The 22,146-nt window shown below is 42.2% G+C and overlaps 1 protein-coding gene across 4 annotated transcripts in view; it reads left to right on the top strand.

Annotated features, from left to right (window-relative positions):
- The window catches only part of NME7 (NME/NM23 family member 7), a 66,542-nt gene that overhangs the window by 18,613 nt on the left and 25,783 nt on the right, over nucleotides 1-22,146 (top strand). For all 4 annotated transcript variants that reach the window (XM_083611681.1, XM_083611682.1, XM_083611683.1 and 1 more), the window contains 7 exons: nucleotides 8-118; nucleotides 1,300-1,350; nucleotides 3,548-3,755; nucleotides 8,732-8,837; nucleotides 14,268-14,332; nucleotides 17,310-17,378; nucleotides 18,883-18,984. In XM_083611681.1, the coding sequence (XP_083467807.1) occupies nucleotides 8-118; nucleotides 1,300-1,350; nucleotides 3,548-3,755; nucleotides 8,732-8,837; nucleotides 14,268-14,332; nucleotides 17,310-17,378; nucleotides 18,883-18,984 (712 nt within the window). The remainder of the gene's footprint in view (nucleotides 1-7; nucleotides 119-1,299; nucleotides 1,351-3,547; nucleotides 3,756-8,731; nucleotides 8,838-14,267; nucleotides 14,333-17,309; nucleotides 17,379-18,882; nucleotides 18,985-22,146) is intronic.

The following is a 22,146-nucleotide window of genomic DNA, read 5'->3' as shown; positions in this document are numbered from 1 at the left end:
TCTCTAGAACCTTGGCATTATTGAAACCTGATGTAGCACTCAAACTTGGAGATGTCATTGATATGATTATTAGAGCTGGTTTTACAATAACTAAAGCCAAAATGACGAAAGTTTCAAGGTGAGGTTTTAATAATTTGAGATTTTCAAAAATCGGTTAAACTATTGTTTACCTTGAATGGGTGACTGTTGCCAACCTATATCCCCCCGTGTTATCTGGTCATGTTCCATCATGCACAGCATTTTCGTGCTCTGTCCATCCCCTCCACAAACAGCGGCCAGTGAATCAGAGGGGAGATGGGAAAGGCTGAGCCCCATTAAGTGATATCACCCATATGCTGTAACTGAATACTAGAGGAAAATGCAGGGAGGAGATCCATGGGATGGCGGCAGCCATGTATTTAAGATACTGTATCCCTTTGGGTCCTAGCCATGATCCAGACAGATGTGGTGAAGTAGGTGTGGTCCAGAGAGATGTGGTGCAGCACTCTGTATGCTGCTGCATATGCATATCTTGTCAAATGGGACACGGGTGGCGCTGTGGTCTAAACCCAGTGGGCTTGCCGATCAGAAGGTCAGTGGTTCGAATCCCCACAACGGGGTGAGCTCCCGTTGCTCTATCCCATCTCCTGACAACCTAGCAGTTCAAAAGAACACCAGTGCAAGTAGATAAATAGGTACCGCTGCGGCGGGGAGGTAAATGGCATTTCCAGGTGCTCTGGTTTCCATCCCAGTGTTCCGTTGTGCCAGAAGCGGTTTAGTCATGCAGGCCCATGACCTGGAAAGCTGTCTGTGGACAAACGCCAGCCTGAAAGTGAGATGAGCGCCGCAACCCCATAGTTGCCTTTGACTGGACTTAACCATCCAAGAGTTCTTTACCTATCTTGTTAGGGTTCATGCCCCAAATGACCCGGGGCATGCCTGCTCTGTTGGAAGCAGAGTAGAAAGCTCCAAAACAATGCCGGCTTCCAAAAAAATCCCTCAGACTCAGTAATCTTCATTAGAAAAAGATTTACTAATGCAAAAATAAGCTTGGCGGTACAATTCCAGATCCCTGGTGGAGTGTGCAAAGACCCCTGAGTGAAAGCCTGGACTGCTGCTCCCAGCTTGTGGAGGCAGTACTCAGCCTACTCAGTCTGACTTGGGATATGGCAGCTTCCTTTGATCCTGTGAGGGCTCAGAGAAACCTGATGGCACAAGCAGAACTCTGCTTGTGGTTCTGTGGGTTGAAGCCATTGCTGATTAATAATTGTTTTTCACAAAAGCATTAATGATGCGTGTTTTTAAACAAATCTTTTGTAGGGCAGAAGCAATAGATTTCTACGCAGATCACCAAGCTAAGCCTTATTACAAGTAAGTTTCAGTTTGCAGGATATTTTGACTTGTACAATGTGCCCAGTGAAATATGAACAATATGAAATTGACGTTGATTTTTGCTTGATCTTTAGATTTAGATTTATACCAATAAATTGTGGGTAGTATTTTTAGAGGTATATGGGACTGTGGAGGCTTGCAGGGTTGGCTTACCTCCTGGTTTCTCCCCACAATCCCGAAACTGAGCAGAAGCAGCTGCTGCCATATACCGAGTCATGGTCAATGACAGCAATTACAACACCTTACCTTGCTTATTTAACTTGCAAAGCCTTAAATAGTTTGGAATCAGGTTATTTGAAGGGTAACATAAGAATCTAGTTTCAAATGGCTTGCAGGTATGCTGCTAAGACCTATCAGATGGGCAAATACCAGACAGGACCTTATTTAGTAGTGGCCCCTCATCTATGGAAGTCTCTCTCAAAAGAGGGACCTATAGCCCCTCAGTGCACAGTTTTTTAAAAAATGCACAGTTTTTTTAAAAAAAGATGTGTTTCATTCTGCATTTTATTGAGGTGTTGACTGCTGTTTTTCAAACTGTTGCTGTTTTTAGTTTGGAATGGCATGGGTTTGTTTGTGTATTAACATTTTCCTTGTGTTGTAAAATAATTTCATAAACCTCCTTAGGAAGGCTTTGCCCTGAAATGCCTCATGTATATTTCTGAAATATAAAGAAATTATTCGGCAGTTGATGCTTTTTCCTCATTACTAGGCAAATGAGAAGGGCTAGTAGCTCAGTGATAGAGTGAATGCTTTTGCAATGCTGTGCAGCATATGTTCATGTGTGTGTTTGTGTGTGTGTTTTGTTAACAGGAGCCACTTTTTATTTTTAATATTTATATTTTATTAAGGTGATTTCAGTTAAAAGAAATAAAGTGATACAGAAAAAGAAGAAGGAAAAGTGAGAGGGAGAAAAACAACAACAAAGATACATATAAAAGCGAAAATATGAAAAAATACGATATCCCCATACATTCTTGTGATTGAACCCAGTTACCCATGTTTGAGCAGTAACAATGAGTGGAGATGGACAGAGGGAGAGGCTTACCATGCAGCCCAGATAGATTTGGCAAGCCTTATTTGTCCTACAGGCTGCCAGTTCATGAAGAACTAGGAGCCTGGCACTTATGCAACTACTTAATCTGAAATAAAACAATGATAGGATAAGAACTTGGGTATTTAAGGGAGTCTGCTTTCAGCTCCAGTGCAGACTCTCTTGAAATATTAGATTGAAATTATTCCAGATGTTGTTGTCTGAAGGTACTAGAACAAGCAAGCTAGACCTTTTTGGGAACTCATGTGAAATTGTGGTTTTGTTGCAGCTTTGTGTTTAGAAAATGGCTAATTATATGCTGCATTATATCCAACACTGTGCAAACAGTTCCACTCATACAATAGGACCCCTTCCATTCCTAATAATAATAATAATAATAATTTATTTATACCCTACACATCTGGCTGGGTTTTCCCAGCCACTCTGTGCAGCTTCCAACAAAAGTTTAAAAATACATGAAAACATCAGTCATTAAAAACTTCCCTAAACAGGGCTGCCTTCAGATGTCTTCTAAACGTCAGATAGTTGTTTATTTCTTTGACATCTGATGGGAGGGTGTTCCACAGGGCGGGCGCCACTACCGAGAAGGCCCTCTGTCTGGTTCCCTGTAACTTTGCTTCTTGCAGTGAGGGAACTGCCAGAAGGTCCTCGGCGCTGGACCTCAGTGTCCAGGCAGAACAATGGGGGTGGAGACGCTCCTTCAGGTATACTGGACTGAGGCCGTTTAGGGTTTTAAAGGTCAGCACCAACACTTTGAATTGTGCTCGGAAACGCCTCCTACATTAAGGTTACCAGACGTCCCCCTTTCCTGGGGACGGTGCCCAGATTTACAAATCAGTACCCTGACAAAATCCATCTATTTAGTAGGAAGTTGAAAAGTGTCCCCGGATTCACTGAAAAAAATCTGGTAACCTTACCTTACATGCTCTCCCCCCCAAATCTCCTCCAGAGGGTTGAAAAGAGAAATAGGAGGAAGTTCCATTGTGCAAGGAGAGGTCTGTGAGCAGGACAACAGTGTTGCATACCACCCTTGGGGCTGTTGGTTTGCTTGCATTTAGGGCAGCTGAATCCCGTTTGAACGTCCTGTTCAATGTGAATGCTAACTGCTCTCTTTTCTGCTTGCAGTGAGCTTCTTGAATTTATGACAAGTGGCCCCGTTGTTGCCATGGAGATCTTGGGAGATGATGCTATAAGCCGATGGAAGAATTTACTAGGACCTGCAAATTCTTCTGTGGCCCGTACAGATGCCCCAAATAGTGTTAGGGCATGTTTTGGAACTGATGGCATAAGAAATGTGGCTCATGGTCCAGATTCTTTTGCTTCTGCTGCTAGAGTAAGTCCCCCCTCCCAAAAAATATATATATTTGATAAGGTGAATCTTTCTGCATCTGTATGACTGGGCTTTTACTGGCATACATATTATACAAAAATGAGCTTGGCTACTTCCAATGTTTGTGGTCTGAACTAGGTTTAGCTACATGGCATATAGTAGTTATATGGCTTAGCTCATCAGAAAGAAAGAAATACCCCTGCCTTTTCTCCCCTTACCATGCAGAGGGAAAGGAAACCCTTTCTCAAAACTCTTCTAGAGAACCTGTGCTTGACAATCTCTACAGAAAATTTTGAAGAAATGTTAGGAAAGGAAAAGGCTTCCTTCCCCACTGCCTGCCTTTATGCTGGAAAGAGGCAGGGGTGGACTTTGGTAATATGGCGCCTTGAGCAAGGACGAACCCCCCTTGCTTATTTTCATGCCCCCATCCCTCTCACCTTCTGTTCTGCGCATGCTCTCAAATGCGCTATGTCATTGTTGCGGCATATTTTGTGCCCCTCGGCTTGGTACCCTGTGTGGAAGAGCCACCCACCCCACCCTAAATCCAGCATTGATGGGCTGGCTGCCATGTACCTTAAATGTATGAGGTGACCGGGGCTTTTTTGTTGTTGTTTAAAAGAAGGAGACTGTGGTGCTTTGCACCTGTTCCCTTGGCTTCCCAGAAGAGCTACAGCAAGGAAATGCAGTACGATACTGTATTGCTCTGAGATTCCTCTAAGAAGTGTGGCAGGCAACTGCGTGATGTTTTGCATCACTGAATCTTTGCTAGGGAGTGGCCATAGAGGAAGTTGTGTTGTGAGCGGTGAAATCACCTTCTTTTAAAGAAAATCAGAACAGCCACCAGTCAACTCAAAGCTGAGCTGAGTGGCAGCCCCTCTTTCCTCCCCTCTCCAAACCCCAGGCTATTTGGGAGCTTCCTCATTGGTGCAGCATCCCAGACCAGCATCCCTTGTCTGTCCCTGACTCCGCTTAAATTAAACATGTGGTAATATTGGAGCTTGGTCCCCCCCCCATCTTGTGAGAGTCAAAGCTGCATGTCGATAAGCAAATACACTAAGAAACAGCTCAGAGTTTTAATGACCTTTTGTTGCGGTGGATTACGAAGCCCATCTGAAAGTTCTCTGCTGGAACTGCAGCTTGACTAAAGGCCAGGCTTCTATATATATCTTTACAAGCCATAAGAAAACAGACTGGACAAAAGAGCACTTTTGAGCTTTGCTCTTCAATACCTGTTTTGCTTTCCATGGAAACACGTTTCTTACGCCTGTCAGGAGTAGCTAAGAATAGTGTTGCGCACAGCGCCTTAATTACTCACTTATTTGTTCTCTGTGGAATAGCAATTGCTTGGGAACTCTGATATTTTTCTGCCTCCCTTTATTTTTTCATTAAAATTAGTTATTTTAATGTAGAATGCTAGACAAATAGAAGAATCAACATTTTTATTTGTTGTATTACATACGTATTCATAGCACTATAAAATTCATGTAACTAAGGAACTACAAAGTGTGAAGGCAAAAGAAAGCTGGTGTAGTCCTTGGCCCTTGGATGTATCCCCACCCCCCAGCCCAGCAGCTGTTCAATAAGAAACTTCTTTCCCTGGTTTCCAGTCTTTACTTCTCATTTTTGTTACCTTCTTCCCTCCACTAATTTCTCCTTATTTTGTTGGGCTCAGCAGAGAGAGGGAAGTGACTATAGGTTCAGGTTCCTTAGTAACCCAAGCCCACAGCCCTAGAGATGACTGCACTGCTAGGCAACTGGCATTGTTTGTGCTCTTGCTGGTGTAGCAAAACATCTGGCAGTCACACATCTGGTCTATGTAAGCCTGATGCTGTGGAACTCGTAGCTGTTCAATGGACAGGCCAGTTGTGGCAGAAAAGTGAGGCCTCTGGAGCTGGAGTAGCATATATAGACTCTGGAAAGTACACCAGTACGTTCCTTTGGGTTATTTAGAGACATGAACGCTAAAACAAAAATATATAGGCCTGAAAGAGAAGGCAAACTTTGAGAGGAAGAAAGAAAGTTTAATATCTTGGACCATGCATTTAAAATGTAAGTGTGTGCTCTCAAACCCATCACAGCACCTTGTAACACCTGATTGTGGTTCGAGGACCCAACCCCCGCGATGTGAAATGAGTAGACACAGACACGTGATATAAGGTTAATGGGCAAGAAAAGGCCACAACTTTATTGATTACAGCAGTGAAAAGGTATTGGCTTAGGCATTGGATGACTATAACGACTGGGTGTATTCACCAGTAGGTGGAGCCTGTTGATGCTCATCCAACTATAAGCTCTCCCCTGATGTTACCGGGGGTCGTGCCATGCCCTCCCGCCCAGCAGGCATCGGACAGAATACACGACCGCCAGATTCCTTTAACGGAATACCCAAAATATTGAAGGCATAGGCGATGGCCACACCTAGCTCTTCGACACCACAACACATATTTCCAATGCCTAACCTACCCACCAATACCATAAAGTTGTGACGATTGCTACGAGGTAGGCGAAAAAACCAAGAAGCCTAATGCCAAATGGAAAAAATTCCTACCAGGCCCCCCGGACAACCAGGGCGACCAACCTAAGGTCCATAGCAAGGTCAGAGAGAGATTAAGACCCTAAGCTAGAGGGAATGGAGGGTGGGTGACTCGCGACGGGACGAAGGGAAATGAGGCCGAGGAGGGGCTGGCGCCGCAGCATATAGGCTGCAATAGAAACGCCCCCACGGTGACACCTGGTTGGTTGTCCCACCGGCGGGGGCGGGCGCCAGCCAGGTGAGAGAGGGAGGCGGGGCTCGGGCTCCCGCCCACAACCACTCCCCTCCCTTCCAGGGAGGAGAGTCCTTCTCATACCAAGATCTCCACACGTACTATTATTGCACTTAGTTTAAGTCTCTGCTCCACCTCATGTGTGCCTTATTAAGCTACCCTGAAGTCGACTGTCTTTTGCTGATTTAAGCACCTACAATTTGTTAGCATCTGTGCAAAACAAACCTCCATAGCTTATGAAATTGGTAAGCTGTGAACTACAGTACATTGCAGCTCTCTGCTCATGTGTGTGGGCTTAACACTGCATGTGCTCTGGAGGAAGAGAAGATGCTTCCAGCGCCACCCCACTCAGATGTTGAACTGGAGAGAGACTTGAACCCTAAAGAACAACAGTGCTAGCAATTCACATTAACAACATTTTAACAGGCATTTCCCAAAAAGTAAAAAAATAGGGACAGTTTAGATCAGAGAATAGGGACCGTCAGTAGCCAATGGGGTATTGAGGAGCATACTGGGAAGCCAGGTAGCTCAGTTGGTTAGCTGGTGCTGGTAACGCCAGGATTGCAGGTTCGATCCCTATATGGGTCACCTGCATTGCAGAGGGTTGGACTAGATGACCCTTGGGTACCTTCCAACTCTACAGTTGTATGATTTATTGCTGTGTTGATGTTTCTTTGCCCTGAAATGCTGCAGGGATCATTTAATATAGGCTGAGAAAGAACAAAATGGTGGTAAATTGAGTTATTTTGAAATGCTTTTGCCTTGGAGGGATTACAGCTGTGCTTTTAAAAATATAGTTCATTTTTCGCTTTTAAACTAAGTATTTAGTTGCACAGTTCTCTTAGACGTGACTACAAATTCTAATACCCTAGTGTTTTTGTTTTACTTCATAATTATTGGAGTGGTGCACAGTGGTTCGGATTGTGTATTGAATGAGCAGGTAGCACAAACTGTTATGTAGCCTTGTACCAGTTACCAAGGAAACCTGTAGGATGCAGCATCTGTAAATTGTTCTGCGAAGAAAGAAATAGCTATTAAAGTCAACCTGGACTAAATCGTTTGCCCTGCATACAAATGAAGGGACCACCTGTTAGAATTTGTTATAGTTAAAGGTTGCTTTGTTCCTTCCCAACCAATAGTAGGTTGCATTTACAGTTTGTCACCCACTGAGTTATCCAGGGCAGTATCTCTATCGGCATGTAAGACATACCACTTCTAGGATTTGCTTCTGCTTTTTGTGAGTTTTGTAACCATGGGTGTGAGGTTTTCCATTCCCGGGGATAGAGAGACTCCAACACTCAACCATGCAAGATGGCCAGAAACATCTCACCATGGGTTGGTCTCTGTGCTGTTGACGTTTTCTTCCTCCCTTCAAGCCTTGTTTCTCCCCACTTGCAGAGATGGGGATATAGTTGTCCTTTCTCTTCTCTTGGTTGGCTGTGCCTGGCCTTTTTTCTACCTGTGAATCTTCCACTCCTATCCTCTCTGTTCTCCTCTCACTCTTCCAGTGCATTGCTTTGTACCTCTTCTCCCAAGGGAGGGGAAGAAACAAGAAAGCCAAAGGGCAGGCACCCGTGATTCTGATGCTTGTTAGGCATTCCTTAAGCATACAAGATGGTCTGAAAGATGTCATTGGGGGAAAGTGGCTTACAAATATGATTATAGAGCCGCTCTACAGTTAAGGCAAGATTTTTTTTCAACATTTTGTCATTACAAAGTCTGAAAATTATGTTAATCATGAAATCCAGGTAATTTGTCTTATTGGTACAAAACCTAGCAAGGTGAGTTCACCTTGTAAAGGATGCTTGCCAGGAAGAATGGAATTAGTCTTTTAAAAATGTTGTATTGAAGGGCAGATGCCCTATGTTTGTGCTCACTCAGAACATATCTTAAATTATGGAAGGTGAGTAGTTCCCTTTGCATAGGTAGCAGCATGAGCAAATTTGAACGTGAAGCTTAATGGAATACCATATGTGTATGGGGTTTAATGGAGTGTAAGTGTAAATATGTTCAAAACCATGCTTCTGGAGGAAAGCGTCACAGAGTACTTTGAAATACAGCCAACGGCTAGATAATAATAAATGGGGGAGGACGTAGGATTTCAATATTGCTTTGGGAATATGACTCTGACCCTCATAAACATAACTGGTGTCCTGTGACTATGAATCATGCAGTTGTGCACAATTAAATGTATTTAATTCCAATTATTTTCAGGAGCTGGAGTTGTTCTTTCCCTCCAGTGGAGGCCGTGGACCTGCAAACACTGCAAAATACACACACTGTACTTGTTGTGTTATTAAGCCTCACGCAGTTAAAGAAGGTAGGTGACACTGACCTGACCCTTGGCTGAAAGTGCCCTTCAGCATCTCTCTTCTTAGCTGAATAGCTGCCTAGATTTAGACTTGCACTATTGCTACCATATGTGTTTTGTGCATGGCTGGAGGTAAGAAAGTTATGTTTTTATTTTATTTTAGCTCCCAGCTTGTTGAAATTTAACACAGACCAAATTGCATAAATACTTGCGTTTGAGAAATTATGTTCAACAGCGGTTGATGTTCTCTGTACTGCTACAAGGCTGCATGCTTTAGATATTTGAAGATACAGTGGTACCTCAGGTTAAGAACTTAATTTGTTCTGGAGGTCTGTTCTTAACCTGAAACTGTTCTTAACCTGAAGCACCACTTTAGCTAATGGGGCCTCCTGTTGCTGCCGCGCCGCCAGAGCACAATTTCTGTTCTCATCCTGAAGCAAAGTTCTTAACCTGAAGCACTATTTCTGGTTTAGCGGAGTCTGTAACCTGAAGCGTATGTGTCAGGGAACTGTCATCTGAGACGAAGGAGGTGAAAGGGCTCATGGAGGGTGAGAGAGACCACTCAGCGGAGGAGGGGACCAGCAGGGGGAGAAGTGGAGTTCCAAGGGAAAGTGAGTCGGAGGGAGGGCTCAGAGACACTTCAAGCGAGAACAGTGGGGAGGTTTCAGGACCTCCCGTAGGGACACCCACTCCTCGGCGGAAACTGTCACGCCGAGAGTCCAGAAGACGCGTTTCCGTTAAGGAGCTTTTATGCTGGAAGAAGTTCCGTAAACGCCCACTGTCCGATTCAACGAGCGATTGATGGAGCCATGCTTAAGGAGCTCCATCACAGACAGAGGTTTGGGAACTTAGCCAAACTCTGAGGGATCAGGATTTTACGCACAAGCAGCTCACCATCCCATCACAGTATGTAACCTGAAGTGTATGTAACCTGAGGTACCAATGTACTTGTCCATAGAAGGCCCATGTGTGTGTAAGTAGCAAAATACCACATAACCTGTAATGTCTGACCTCCTAACCAGAGGCAAATGAAGAAGAAGCTGAGTGGGTGGTGGTGACCAGATGCTGAGCATCTCTGATGTCCTTGCCACACTTCCATCTTGGTAACTTTGTTCCCTTCGTCTGGAAGAGAAGAAGCATTCTGTGACAGACAAGCTAACAAAGCATTCTGCGACAGAGTAACCCAACTCCTAAAGGGCTGCAAGATGGCCTCAATGTACACCATTGTTATACACACACACACCCACACACCCACACACACACACACCTGGCATCACCTTTTTTGGAAATACGTTCAAACAGATGATATTACCTTTTCCGCCAAATAAAGCAATCAGGGCAAGGGGAGACTTTGAATTGGAGGACATAGATGCACTTCCTTTTCAGGTCACTTGGGTACCTGGAAACATGTCCAACAGAATTTTAGCCTTCCTTTAAACCAGTTATAATCTGGCAACATCTGGAGAGCCACAAACTCCCCATGCCTGCCTTAGACTAATTTACACATGCAGTACTAAAATACAGAGTTAGCACTTAAAAATCCTTGTGATTTATTGAAAACATATTAATTTTGGTGGAGTTCTTTGTGTTGTTTCTTCATCAGATCAGCTGAAATGGTTGATGTCTAAACATAACCTTATATAGAAAACTGCTTCCTTTCCCTACCATCAAACATTGGGAAATGATTAAGACTGTTTACAGTATGATTATATGCTTTGGTTCAGCCGCTGATAATTTCTAAAACAAATTTGTATAAGAAGTAAATGCTAATCAGAACCTTATTGTGATCTATGCAACCTTTGGGGCATTGTAGTTTTTAGACCCCTCTTCCTAAAAGTTGATATGGAAGATTCGACATCGTTACCAGGCATTTGAGGGGGCAGCTGGAGCATATTTAAACTTCTTACAAGTGAAGATTCTGTGGCTTTTCCACCACTAGGCAACTGTCATAAATCATTATATGGTGGGATAAGGCGCATGTGAATCAGTATGCGTCAGCTGTATTCAAGTTATCCAAAGCCAGCATTCACTACTTTTCTAAATGATGCCTAGAGGAAGGCATGTTAGTCTGTTGCAGAAAATATTACAATTCCTTGTGGCAAAATGATTTGCATGCTATCTTATCAATCCAAAATGCTGGTGCCTATTATATGACTTATGGGTACTTGGGAAAAGATCTGCATATTTCTTAGTGACAACCCTTCTACTTGCCTTACTTTAAAAAACTAAGGCTGCAATTCTATATCCAGTTACCTTGGAGTAACTAGCTCATCTCACTGGGACTTAATTCTACATAGAAATGTATAGGATTGTGCTGTCAAAACAGCCAGCGCCCATCCTATTTCTGCTGGAACTAATCTGACAATTGCAAATAAAATCTGTCCATTGCATTATTGGAAGTTGCTCCCAGATGCTTAAATACATCACTCCTCTCAGCTATCTACCATCTTTCAGTGCAACGTTTGCTTTTATGATTTAAAACTGTCTTTTCTTCCTGCCCCTTCTACTTTGTTATGGAAATAATGGAAGTGCTTTTCAGAGATTGCCAATACCTATCTTCAAGAGGCCTGCAACTGTTCAGTTTTTACCTGTATTTAAATACACATGTTGTTGTTTTTCTTCTTAAATTTTCATCTAAATTATTCCACCATCTACTGATTAAAAATATTGGTCATAATTTAAAGCCGAGACCATGGGTTCTTATCTTTTCTCTGTCCTTATTGTGGGCTTTTAGCTTCAGTTCACTCAATAATAGTGGAGGAAGACACAGATGCTCACCCGGATTTCTCATTTTAAAAAGCTTCTGGGTTTGAATCTGTCCTTGGCAAACCTGATACAAGCTTTGTCTTGGGGGCCTCTTGGTACTGCTGAGGACCTCATGTTTCCTGCAGAGAGCTGATTCTCAATGGCTGTGAAGTCCTCTTGTATCTTAGCTTTGCTTTTCCACCTGAACCCATGTTTTGGGAGCAGGGAGCCAAGGTAGATGATAATTTATGTCTTTGGCTTAGTTTTTTGTATCCCCCCCCCACTTTGGTGGTTTCTCTAGATCTTAGCTGAGACTCGTATTCAGTCCACGTGGAGTGAGCTGCTGCCCATGTGCAGCCTTGTTTAATAAAGGAACAAAAATAGGGATTATTGGTTGACCCTGTATCTTGTGACTTTGCAAGAGAAATCCTGTGCTCAGAATGTGCTTTCCCTGCACCTAGTAACCACAGACAATGGTTGCTGTTCCCAATCTGTAAAGATGGGTGAGGGCTTCTAAATTAAGCAGAGTATATCTGCTGCAGCTTCTTAGAATTTAATCACAGAGCGAGGCAGTTGATTTTCCAGGTCCGTCAGCTGTGCCGAATTTATCTGTGTTGTAAGTATTATCCTTTGAAGGCAATTGTAGTGAGATATAATTGAGGACAAGAAGTGTGGCGAGACCCAGAATGCAAAATGCATACCTTTTTCCCATGGTGTTTTGCATAAATTGTAATTCAAAAGGAGGTCAGCTAAGAGGAACATGATTATAGTTTCAACTTAGGTTGAGATCTAAGAGATCAAAGTCCACAGGCTCTATATGAATTATTATACATCAGCTGAATTGGCAGTGCAAAGTCCTCTACAGATCATATCTTAAGAACTGTTAAAGCACTCCCATAATGTATGTTCTTATTGGACTTATGCCCAGTAAACTGAGGTTTTGATAAGGGAGCTCTGGGATTTACCAACAACCTTCCTCCCAGTATTCACACAAGGAGGAGGACACCTTCTTTCTTCTTAATCCCACCCGCTTCTTCCAGCTGTATTCTCCTCTTGCCCTTGTGCATTGATTTTTATATTAGAGTTGAAGACTGTAAAAAATTGCCTAAAGCAGATACAGTGGTACCTTGGTTCTCAAGTGCCTTGGTACTCAAATGCTGAAAACCCGGAAGTAAGTGTTCCGGTTTTCGAACATTTTTCGGAAGCCAAACGTCCAATGTGGCTGTCGGCTATTGTTTCCAGGGCATCTGCACCAATCAGAAGCTGTGCCTTGGTTTTTGAACATTTCGGAATTCAAACAGATTTAGCGGTGTGTGTTCTGAATGCCATAGCTGACTAACTGGCAAGCCAATTAATAGATTAATCTCTAGATCTCAAAACGCAAAAGGTTGTTGTTCCAACCCGTAGTTGTTCATGCATGTGCAGCTTTTACCAAAGCCAGCACCCTCTGATTACTTTTAAGTTTTTAGATCTGCTTTCTTTGAATTTGTCCTTATGTGTCACAAAGCAGTGAATTGTTAAACTGCAGAGTAGATGTTGTACCGCATCACTTCATCTGATTAAAATGCGCTTGAAGATTATCTGTTCCGTATTGGTGCCTAGTAACCTAATGCTGTCTTGGAGACATAAAACCTTCCCTCTCTTGTTTTTTTTATGCCCAGAGTTATTTGTTATGCATTTTTGCTAGGATTAGTATTACATTCCTTCAGTTGTATTTAGTAATGCCTGTGATTTCTTTTGTACTTTGTCACTAAAAATTAAATCCTAAACGAACACTTAATCTGTGGCTCTGATTTGGCTTAGAGTAATCACATTTTAAAGATGTAGTCTTCCTAATTTTTAAATAGCAGTTTCCTTATTGAGTGAGGTCTGAATATTTTAAAATAAGTTTAATCCCCCCTCCATGTTTTATGGGCACCAAAATATTCGTCAAGTGCTTTCCTCATTATCCAAAACTCAAATGTAGGCATGAACTTGTTTTTGGTGCAGAAATCAAAACCCAGATTTTTACAGGAAAAAAAAGTTATACTTAGCTGTTACAGAGCTGGGCATATATTTGAAAAGTGAAACTCCTGTTTGTGAAAGGCTTCAGTGTTAAGGATAATGCATGCATTTAAATTTGTCTTTCTGTTTTATATTGGGATCATATGTCACAGCATCTGTGATCTTTTTTCTCACCTAGCTAGCTCTCTGTTTCTTGCACTGTTTCTCACTTTCCCCAAAATGTAGCAATATTTGCACATCTCTAATGTTAGGCCAGGTAGAAAAACTATACAAATTGAATGAGTTGCACTATTTGGGGATAAAGCCTATAAAAGGGAAGGGTAGTTTGCATAATTTGGGTGTATTTTACTTCACCTTAAGTGTGAAAAATCAGTGTTGTATAGCATAATCCTAATCATTTTTACTTGGAAGTGATTTCAGTGGGATCTACTTCTGGTTAAATTTGGTTACTGTTGAGTTGCAAGGAGCCTAAACAGTGACATTTCTTCCTGACTTGGTCACAGCCTTTTATGGTTATTGTGAGCCCATATGAGCAATGTGCCTGCCTCATATACCCCAAGTAAATGTGCAAGACACAAGTGTTCTCATAAAAGCAACTGTATTATAAATGTTTGATGTACTATAGCAAAGTAGTCCCAGGACCCCAGCATTTGAGACGAATTTCTGTAACCCAAACCTTTTTCTTCACAGGTCTGACTGGGAAGATAATAAAAGCAATACTTGATGGAGGATTTGATATTTCAGCCTTGCAGATGGTAACTCTTTCTTCTTGGTCTTTGATCAGACCTTTTCTCTCATGAGATGAGGGAAAAGCAACCTTTGCCACCTGTTGCACTCTCTCCTACACTAGCTTTTTAATGCATTTCACCTGGGCAAAGCCTTTCCTTCAAGAAGCAACTCCATACATATCAGCTTCCTCTTACACCTGCCTATTTTTAAAGGGTGTCAGGTTCCCAGTCTGCTCTCTTGCAGAATACAGAAAATAAAAAATAGCCTTTTCAACCCTACTATACCCCCCAAAATCATTACCAGAGGAGGAGAAAGCTATATTTGGGAGTAAATCCCCATTGAAATTGGTTGATAGAAATGGACAGGAACAGGCTGCAAATAGTCTATATTGAGCAGTGTCTGCCTGGTTTTGCTCACAGAGGAACAGTGAGAGCTGTTGCCTTCTTTCTCATTTATGCACAATTTTCATTCTTGCTGTCTCTGTATTTTTCTTCCTTCCATCTCAACAGGTGGGTAAACAACACCTTATTATGCCGCATTTCAATATAAGCTCAGTTCCTTTTGGCTGACTTTGACTAAGGCTGACTTTGACTTATCAAGGTTACTTAGTCTTTAAAACTAAAATAATGCTAGCCAGCTTGTCAGAACTGACTTATGTAGTAGGTGTATATGCATGTTTTACACTATATATATATATATATATATATATATATATATATATATATATATATATGTAAAGGTGAAGGGACCCCTGATCATTAGGTCCAGTTGCGGACAACTCTGGGGTTGCGGTGCTCATCTTGCTTTACTGGCCGAGGGAGCCAGCGTACTCCGGGTCATGTGGCCAGCATGACTAAGCCACTTCTGGCGAACCAGAGCAGCGCACAGAAACGCCATTTACCTTCCCTCCGGAGCGGTACCTATATATCTACTTGCACTTTGACGTGCTTTCGAACTGGTAGGTGGGCAGGAGCAGGGACCGAGCAACGGGAGCTCACCCCGTCGCAGGGTTTTGAACCGCCAACTCTCTGATCGGCAAGCCCTAGGCTCTGGGGTTTAACCCACAGCACCACCCATATATATATATATATATATATATATATATATATATATATATATGCCATTATTTAGACAACTGTCTATTATTTATTATTATTTATTACTTCCATTTGTATCCTGCCATGTTGCTCATGGCTGCTAACAGCGACAAGATAAAAATACAGTAGAGGTGCTAGAGGTTATATAACCAACACAAATACAAAAGAGCAGATAAAAGTCAGAACAATAAAAATCCAAGTATAAAAACAGTCGGCAATTAAACACCTTGAGCATTGCAATAAACAAGTTGCCCTGGCAGGCCAAAGGTTTGTCAAAATGAAAAGGTATTTACTTGGCACTGGAGGGTCAACAGACAAGGGGGCAATTGGACTGTGGGAGGGAGGGAGCCCCAAAGCTGGAGCGCAGACACTGAAAAGGCCTTCTCTTGTGCCCCTGCCAAATGCACTCTAGAGTCTGGTTGACCACAAACTTGACATGAGCCAACAGTGTGACGCGGCAGCTTAAAAAGCCAATGCAATTCTGGGCTGCATCAATAGGAGTATAGCATCTAGATCAAGGGAAGTAATAGTGCCACTGTATTCTACTCTGGTCAGACCTCACCTGGAGTACTGTGTCCAGTTCTGGGCACCACAGTTCAAGAAGGACACTGACAAACTGGAACGTGTCCAGAGGAGGGCAACCAAAATGGTCAAAGGCCTGGAAACGATGCCTTATGAGGAACGGCTAAGGGAGCTGGGCATGTTTAGCCTGGAGAAGAGGAGGTTAAGGGGTGATATGATAGCCATGTTCAAATATATAAAAGGATGTCACATAGAGGAGGGAGAAAGGTTGTTTTCTGCTGCTCCAGAGAAGCGGACACGGAGCAATGGATCCAAACTACAAGAAAGAAGATTCCACCTAAACATTAGGAAGAACTTCCTGACAGTAAGAGCTGTTTGACAGTGGAATTTGCTGCCAAGGAGTGTGGTGGAGTCTCCTTCTTTGGAGGTCTTTAAGCAGAGGCTTGACAACCATATGTCAGGAGTGCTCTGATGGTGTTTCCTGCTTGGCAGGGGGTTGGACTCGATGGCCCTTGTGGTCTCTTCCAACTCTATGATTCTATGAAATGGCAGGACTGAGAAAAGGGCTTCCCTACAAGATCTTGGCGCTCAAGCAGGCTCCTACAGGGAAAAGTGTTCCTTCAAGTAACCTGTTTCCAAGCCAGCTAGTGCTTGCATAATGAGCACTGTAATGCTTACCTTTCTAATGTAAATTGGTACCTTGGTTGTCAAACAAATCGGCTCCCAAACGTTGCAAACTCGGAAGTGAGTGTTCCAGTTTGCGAACATTCTTTGTAAGCTGAACGTCTGACGCGGCTTCCACAGTTTCCGATTGAGTGCAGGAAGCTCCTGCAGCCAATTGGAAGCCACGCCTTGGTTTTCGAACCATTCCAGGACTCCCGGAACGGATTAGATTTGAGAACTAAGGTACAGCTGTATTTAGATCCTCCTTGTCATGTGGCTCTCTGACCCCCAGCATGAATGTGCTGTATATTCCTCCTTCCCCTCCATTTAACAGAGTTGAACTTGCAGCAGCAGCGAATGGAATCTTTTTTAAAAATGCGCTTTGTTGAGTTTTGTACAATCTAAATAGTACACAAAAGAGTAGCAATAAAATAAAACAAATATGGGTATTTTGTGATTTGTTTGATAAGATGAGACATACATGTGGAAAACAGAACAAAAAGAATGAATCACAAATGGGATCTTGATCTCTGGTGTCTTTTTAATTTTTATCAGCTTTTCCACATAATACTCTGTGAGGGATTAATTGAGAAATAAGTTAAAGTCTCCTCAGGTTGTGCATGAAAAGAAAAGGGGCAACAATAATGCTTGGAGATGTATTCACTTGTGCCCACTGTACACAGAATAAATACTTTTCCTTTCTGTTCTTTCTTACATGCAGTTCTATATGGACCGCGCAAATGCAGAGGAATTCTACTCAATTTACAAAGGGGTTGTCGCTGAATATGCTGTAAGTAAGCGCTATAAAGTCTCTCTTTGCTTCAGGGCCCATTTTGGATGGAATCTTAATGGACCGTCCTGAAGGCTTATTGTCAAGGGCATGGCACAAGCTTTGAGGGATTATAAAGTCACTTTTCAGTGCTGCTCTTCGCCTTAGCCACAAAGATTTCAACCTAGTAATGTTTTTGAATTGGCAAGACAGACTGCGCAAGTGATGATTTTAGTTTGGCTCAACATAAAACTTACCTTTTTCAAATATTTTAATGGATAGTGAAACATGGCAAAAGTTGTATTTGATATTGCTGCAGTGGCTGAGTTGAGTAGGTTTCTTCCAGCAAAAATTCTTGATACTAAGAGGCTTGGTTGCAACATAACCAAATGGATAGTGTCTGAATTTTTTAAGATCACTTAACCTCACACTGAGAAATGATATATGCATTGCGACTTCCTTTGTCCCTGCCAGCAGCAGCTGTGGAAAGGAGGCTTGGAAAACCACAGCATGATGTTTCATTCATTCATTCTTTCATTTATTTATATACTACATTTCCACAAGGTTGTATCCAAGCCGGTTCACTACATGTCAGATGAACATATCAATACAACAATTTAAAATTAAAGTATTAGCCATTCCAAATAAAACTTAGTGTCAATAAGTAAATCCATGATAAGTATCAGTCAAGTCATACAACTAAAGCAACCAAATAACACAATAGAAATAAAGCTGATTTGTCCAACAGCTTAAAATTGAACACGAGAGAACGAAGCTTAATCAAAGAAATAAAATACCGTATTTTTTGCTCTATAAGACTCACTTTTTTCCTCCTAAAAAGTAAGGGGAAATGTGTGTGCATCTTATGGAGCGAATGCAGGCTGCGCAGCTATCCCAGAAGCCAGAACAGCAAGAGGGAGCGCTGCTTTCGCTGCACAGCGATCCCTCTTGCTGTTCTGGCTTCTGAAATTCAGAATATTTTTTTCTTGTTTTCCTCCTCCTAAAACTATGTGCGTCTTGTGGTCTGGTGCATCTTATAGAGCGAAAAATACGGTGTACAGTATATTCCAAAGAGGTGATGTTGTGGTATGGAATAAGTTCTCTTATGGATCAGTACTTGGTTAAAGAACAGGATGCAAAGAGAAGGAATAAATGGACACTTCAAGCAATGGAAGGATGTAAAAGATGGAGTCCTTCAAGGATCTGTATTAGGATCTGTGCTTTTCGCTTTTTCATTGATTGAACACAGTGGTGGCCACAGTGGTGGTCTGATGAGAGTCACTATGTCAATGAAGTTGAAGAATGCAGACTAGCCCCAGAATATATAAAAATCATGAGAGAACTGACACATTTCATTAGGAACATTTCTGTTGGAATGGATAGAACTGCCTTTGAAAACAACATGCAGAGAGTGGTCTGGGCTGGCTTAGATTTTCTTAAAACAAGAAATGATGCAAATTGATATACAGTGCAGAGTAAAAGGTATAAAAACCATTTAACAAGCTGTTCCTTTTTCCTGTTGCAGGAGATGGTTGTAGAACTTTGCTCAGGCCCTTGTGTTGCTCTAGAGATTAGGCAAGTAGATCCTGAAAAAGTATTCCGAGACTTCTGCGGGCCTTCGGATCCCGTAAGTAACTTACTTGAGAAGTTTGTATTGGGGCCAAAACAAAAATGATGCATGAGGTTTGAGATTGTTTCCATCAAAGTTTTTGGTTTTTACTTTAAAGGAGCCTAGAGGCAGTTGGCTTTGTTTTTTTATTGGAATTTAGAAAATCTCCCAGGAAATCTAAAATTCATTCCAAAGCTGCTATTAGTCCTACAGGGGAAAATATACCTGCATGATGCAGATGCCTAACACCCTGTCAGATGCTGTTGTGGTTGCTCGAGAGTAACCAGGCAGGACTCCGACCTGTCTTTTCCAGGCTTTATTTTGGTGCAAACTATTTACAGCGCAGAGCGTCATAAGTTCATGTCTGGCTCAATCGCTAGCAGAATCCGGGAGTGGTCTGTTCTTGTACTTCCCCCAACATAAAAGTTTAGTCACCCCCAGCCTTTTCCACCCCTCCCTGGGCCTCAAGCTACTGTGCATGATGGGCGAAGGCAGGGGTGTGCTTCCCTCCTCTCCGGCTTGCTCAGTTGCAGTGTTAAGGCTCTTTCTAGCATCCTCTGGCTCTTGCACCTCTTCTCCACTGGAGGTGGGGGTTTCCTCCTCACCGGAAGAGGAATTGCTTCACAAGATTTTCGGAGGCTCCCTGTAACACAGTTCCCCCTCTATCTCTCGCCTCTGCGCCGATGGCAGTTCCCTGACACACCCCATACCCCACCTTGGGAAAAGTGGATATCATAGCAGCTGCAGTGGAAAATAGATGGGGCAAATGGGGGAGGGAAGCGTTAAACACTCTCTACCTTAGTGCGGCTTCTCCAGTCAAAACTGAACCCCCCTCCCCATAGCTTCTTTAAAGTTCAAAAATTGGGTAGATTCAATTGTAGATCTTTTGTGTTGCATCTGATTTGCTACTCAGTTTTAAAGGGAATGGACAAATCTGTTAATTTCACTTTCTTTGAGTTTCTCATTTCTCTAGTCTCCAATTTGCCACATTACTTTTTTTAAAATGTCCTCAAGGAAATTCATCAGCATTTATCCTACTTATACACATTACCTCAAGCAGTTTCCCCTAATAAAGTGCATTTTTAATTTAATTTTAACAAATATATTTATATATAGTTGTTCACATATTTTGGTTTTTTAATGATAGCTGGGCTTTGGTTTCCAAATTGGTCTGAGAGGTATGAATTAGGTAGGGTCTATTAAAATGCAAACCAGATTTCTCCCCCACCCCTTCTGCATGGCAGCATAGTAACAGATAACAACTTTAGAAGCCAACATTTGAAAAATGTTCTATTCAGCTAATATAATGATCACTTAGAGTCATGGTTTACAAGCAGAAAGGACAGCTACACCTTAACATGTGTCATTTTTGTTGCTGTCATGATGCAGCTATGACCATTGCTAAGCCTTTTTTGCATTAGATATGAAAGTACATCACTGGAGTACTATTTCAGCTACTCTAATCTATGCCAATTCAGTGCTTGTTACTCAGAAAGCAGTGTGAACAACCATACTTTAGGATATTTGCCTCTTGCTACTAAGCCATGTTGGCAACACTGCAGCTCATGCTGAGCTGCTGTTCTACTGGGCTAGTGTTGTTGTCAAAAAGGGGTGAATGTGATGCAGACATTTAATAAACCTAACTATCTGTAAGATGGCACAGATGGAAGGGGTCAGGCCATATACCTGTGGCACAGCATCTGCCTTGCATGCAGAAGGTCCCAGGTTGAATCCCCAGCATCTCTAGGTGGGCTGGCAAACATCCCTGCCAAAACCCTGAAGAGCTGCTACCAGTTAGTGTAGGCAGTGTTGAGCAAGATGGGCCAATTGTCTGACTCGCTATAAAACAGCTTCCTCTGTTTCCTATGACACTGGTAGCCGCTGCCAGATTAAATATTTTAAATATTTAATCTGGCTATTAAATATTTTAAATGCTAGCAAAAATCAGACTCTACAAGTTGACTGCTTAAACAGTCATGATTCTAGTAGTTCATTCCTATGCACATTGATTTCAACGGGAGTCCCTTGTGTTTAAAAGAGGTTACTCCCATGTAAGGCTGCGCTTCCTACTTATGTGGAAGGAAGCCCCATTGAATTCAATGCGAGTAACTTCTGTGAATGTATGTCTAGGAGGAAGGATCTAGACACATTCAGATTGGCGCAAGCACACTGTCGTCTTCTGATGACTCTCTTGCGGAATTCCACACCCGAGAAACAATGAATTACTTACTGTGACGGTAAAACAACTTAGCATATTTGAAGGCAGATGAGTTTATGATTACAAATAATTAGGCTGCTCTTCACATTGCAGTAAGCAATGCAAACAGAAGGGAAAATGGATTCTCCATCAGTGACAGACCGTTATCGACTGGAGTTAGAAAACAGATCAATAAGAAGCTGCAATTAGTATGTCATGCTGTCTGTGGCTGTCTCTAGCGGAAAGGACATGGTTGGATTTTTTCAAATGTTATTTAGGGTCAAATATAATCAGTGTTCCTTTTCCTTATTAAAGATAAATAAATTCTATATTGCATACACTAGTTATTGTCAGTCTGCTAGAAACTTTGCATTTTAAGGTGTTTGCTTCTGAAGTGGGTAAAAGGGCTTGTGAGGATGTGCAGGCCTACCTCTGTCCCTCCAGGACACCATGCCCCCAGTGTGTGATTGGCAGTCTTCTAAAGGGGACCATTTCTATGTGTGTAAGGTTGGGTTCCCAATCCCCATGTTAGAAACGTTCCACACCATACCATATTTTTAAAAGTTTCTACTCGGCTTTAATCCAAACATCATTTGTATGTGTGAGTTGAAAACAATAGCTTCAAAATACTGTGAACTCTCAAAACATTCTTGGAAAGCGTTCAATATTTGGTTTTTAACTCCATCCTGAACTTTAATGACTCTATGAAGCAGTTCTCCCATTTATTTCTGGGAGGGGGGGGTCATGTCCCTGCTCGTTAACTACAACTTCATATTCCTGTGTAAAAGTACAGCCTCTCCATGAAAAAAATACCAACCCTCTGTGCAGAAATCTGGGAATGCTTAAGATATATCAGGATATATCAATAGAGGCTAGGTCTGTCAATGGAGATTCAGCATTCCTTTATTAGCAAAAAAAAAAAAATCTGCTGAATTTGTGTTGTTAGAGCTATTTTGTGTGCATATGCAATATAGTTTGTGCTA

The sequence above is a fragment of the Podarcis filfolensis genome (genome assembly GCF_964270895.1).
Source record: "Podarcis filfolensis genome assembly, chromosome: 4".
NCBI classification, from domain to species: Eukaryota; Metazoa; Chordata; class Lepidosauria; order Squamata; family Lacertidae; genus Podarcis; species Podarcis filfolensis.
Note: the sequence above shows the minus strand (reverse complement) of the source record. Positions and strands in the feature narration are given on the sequence as shown.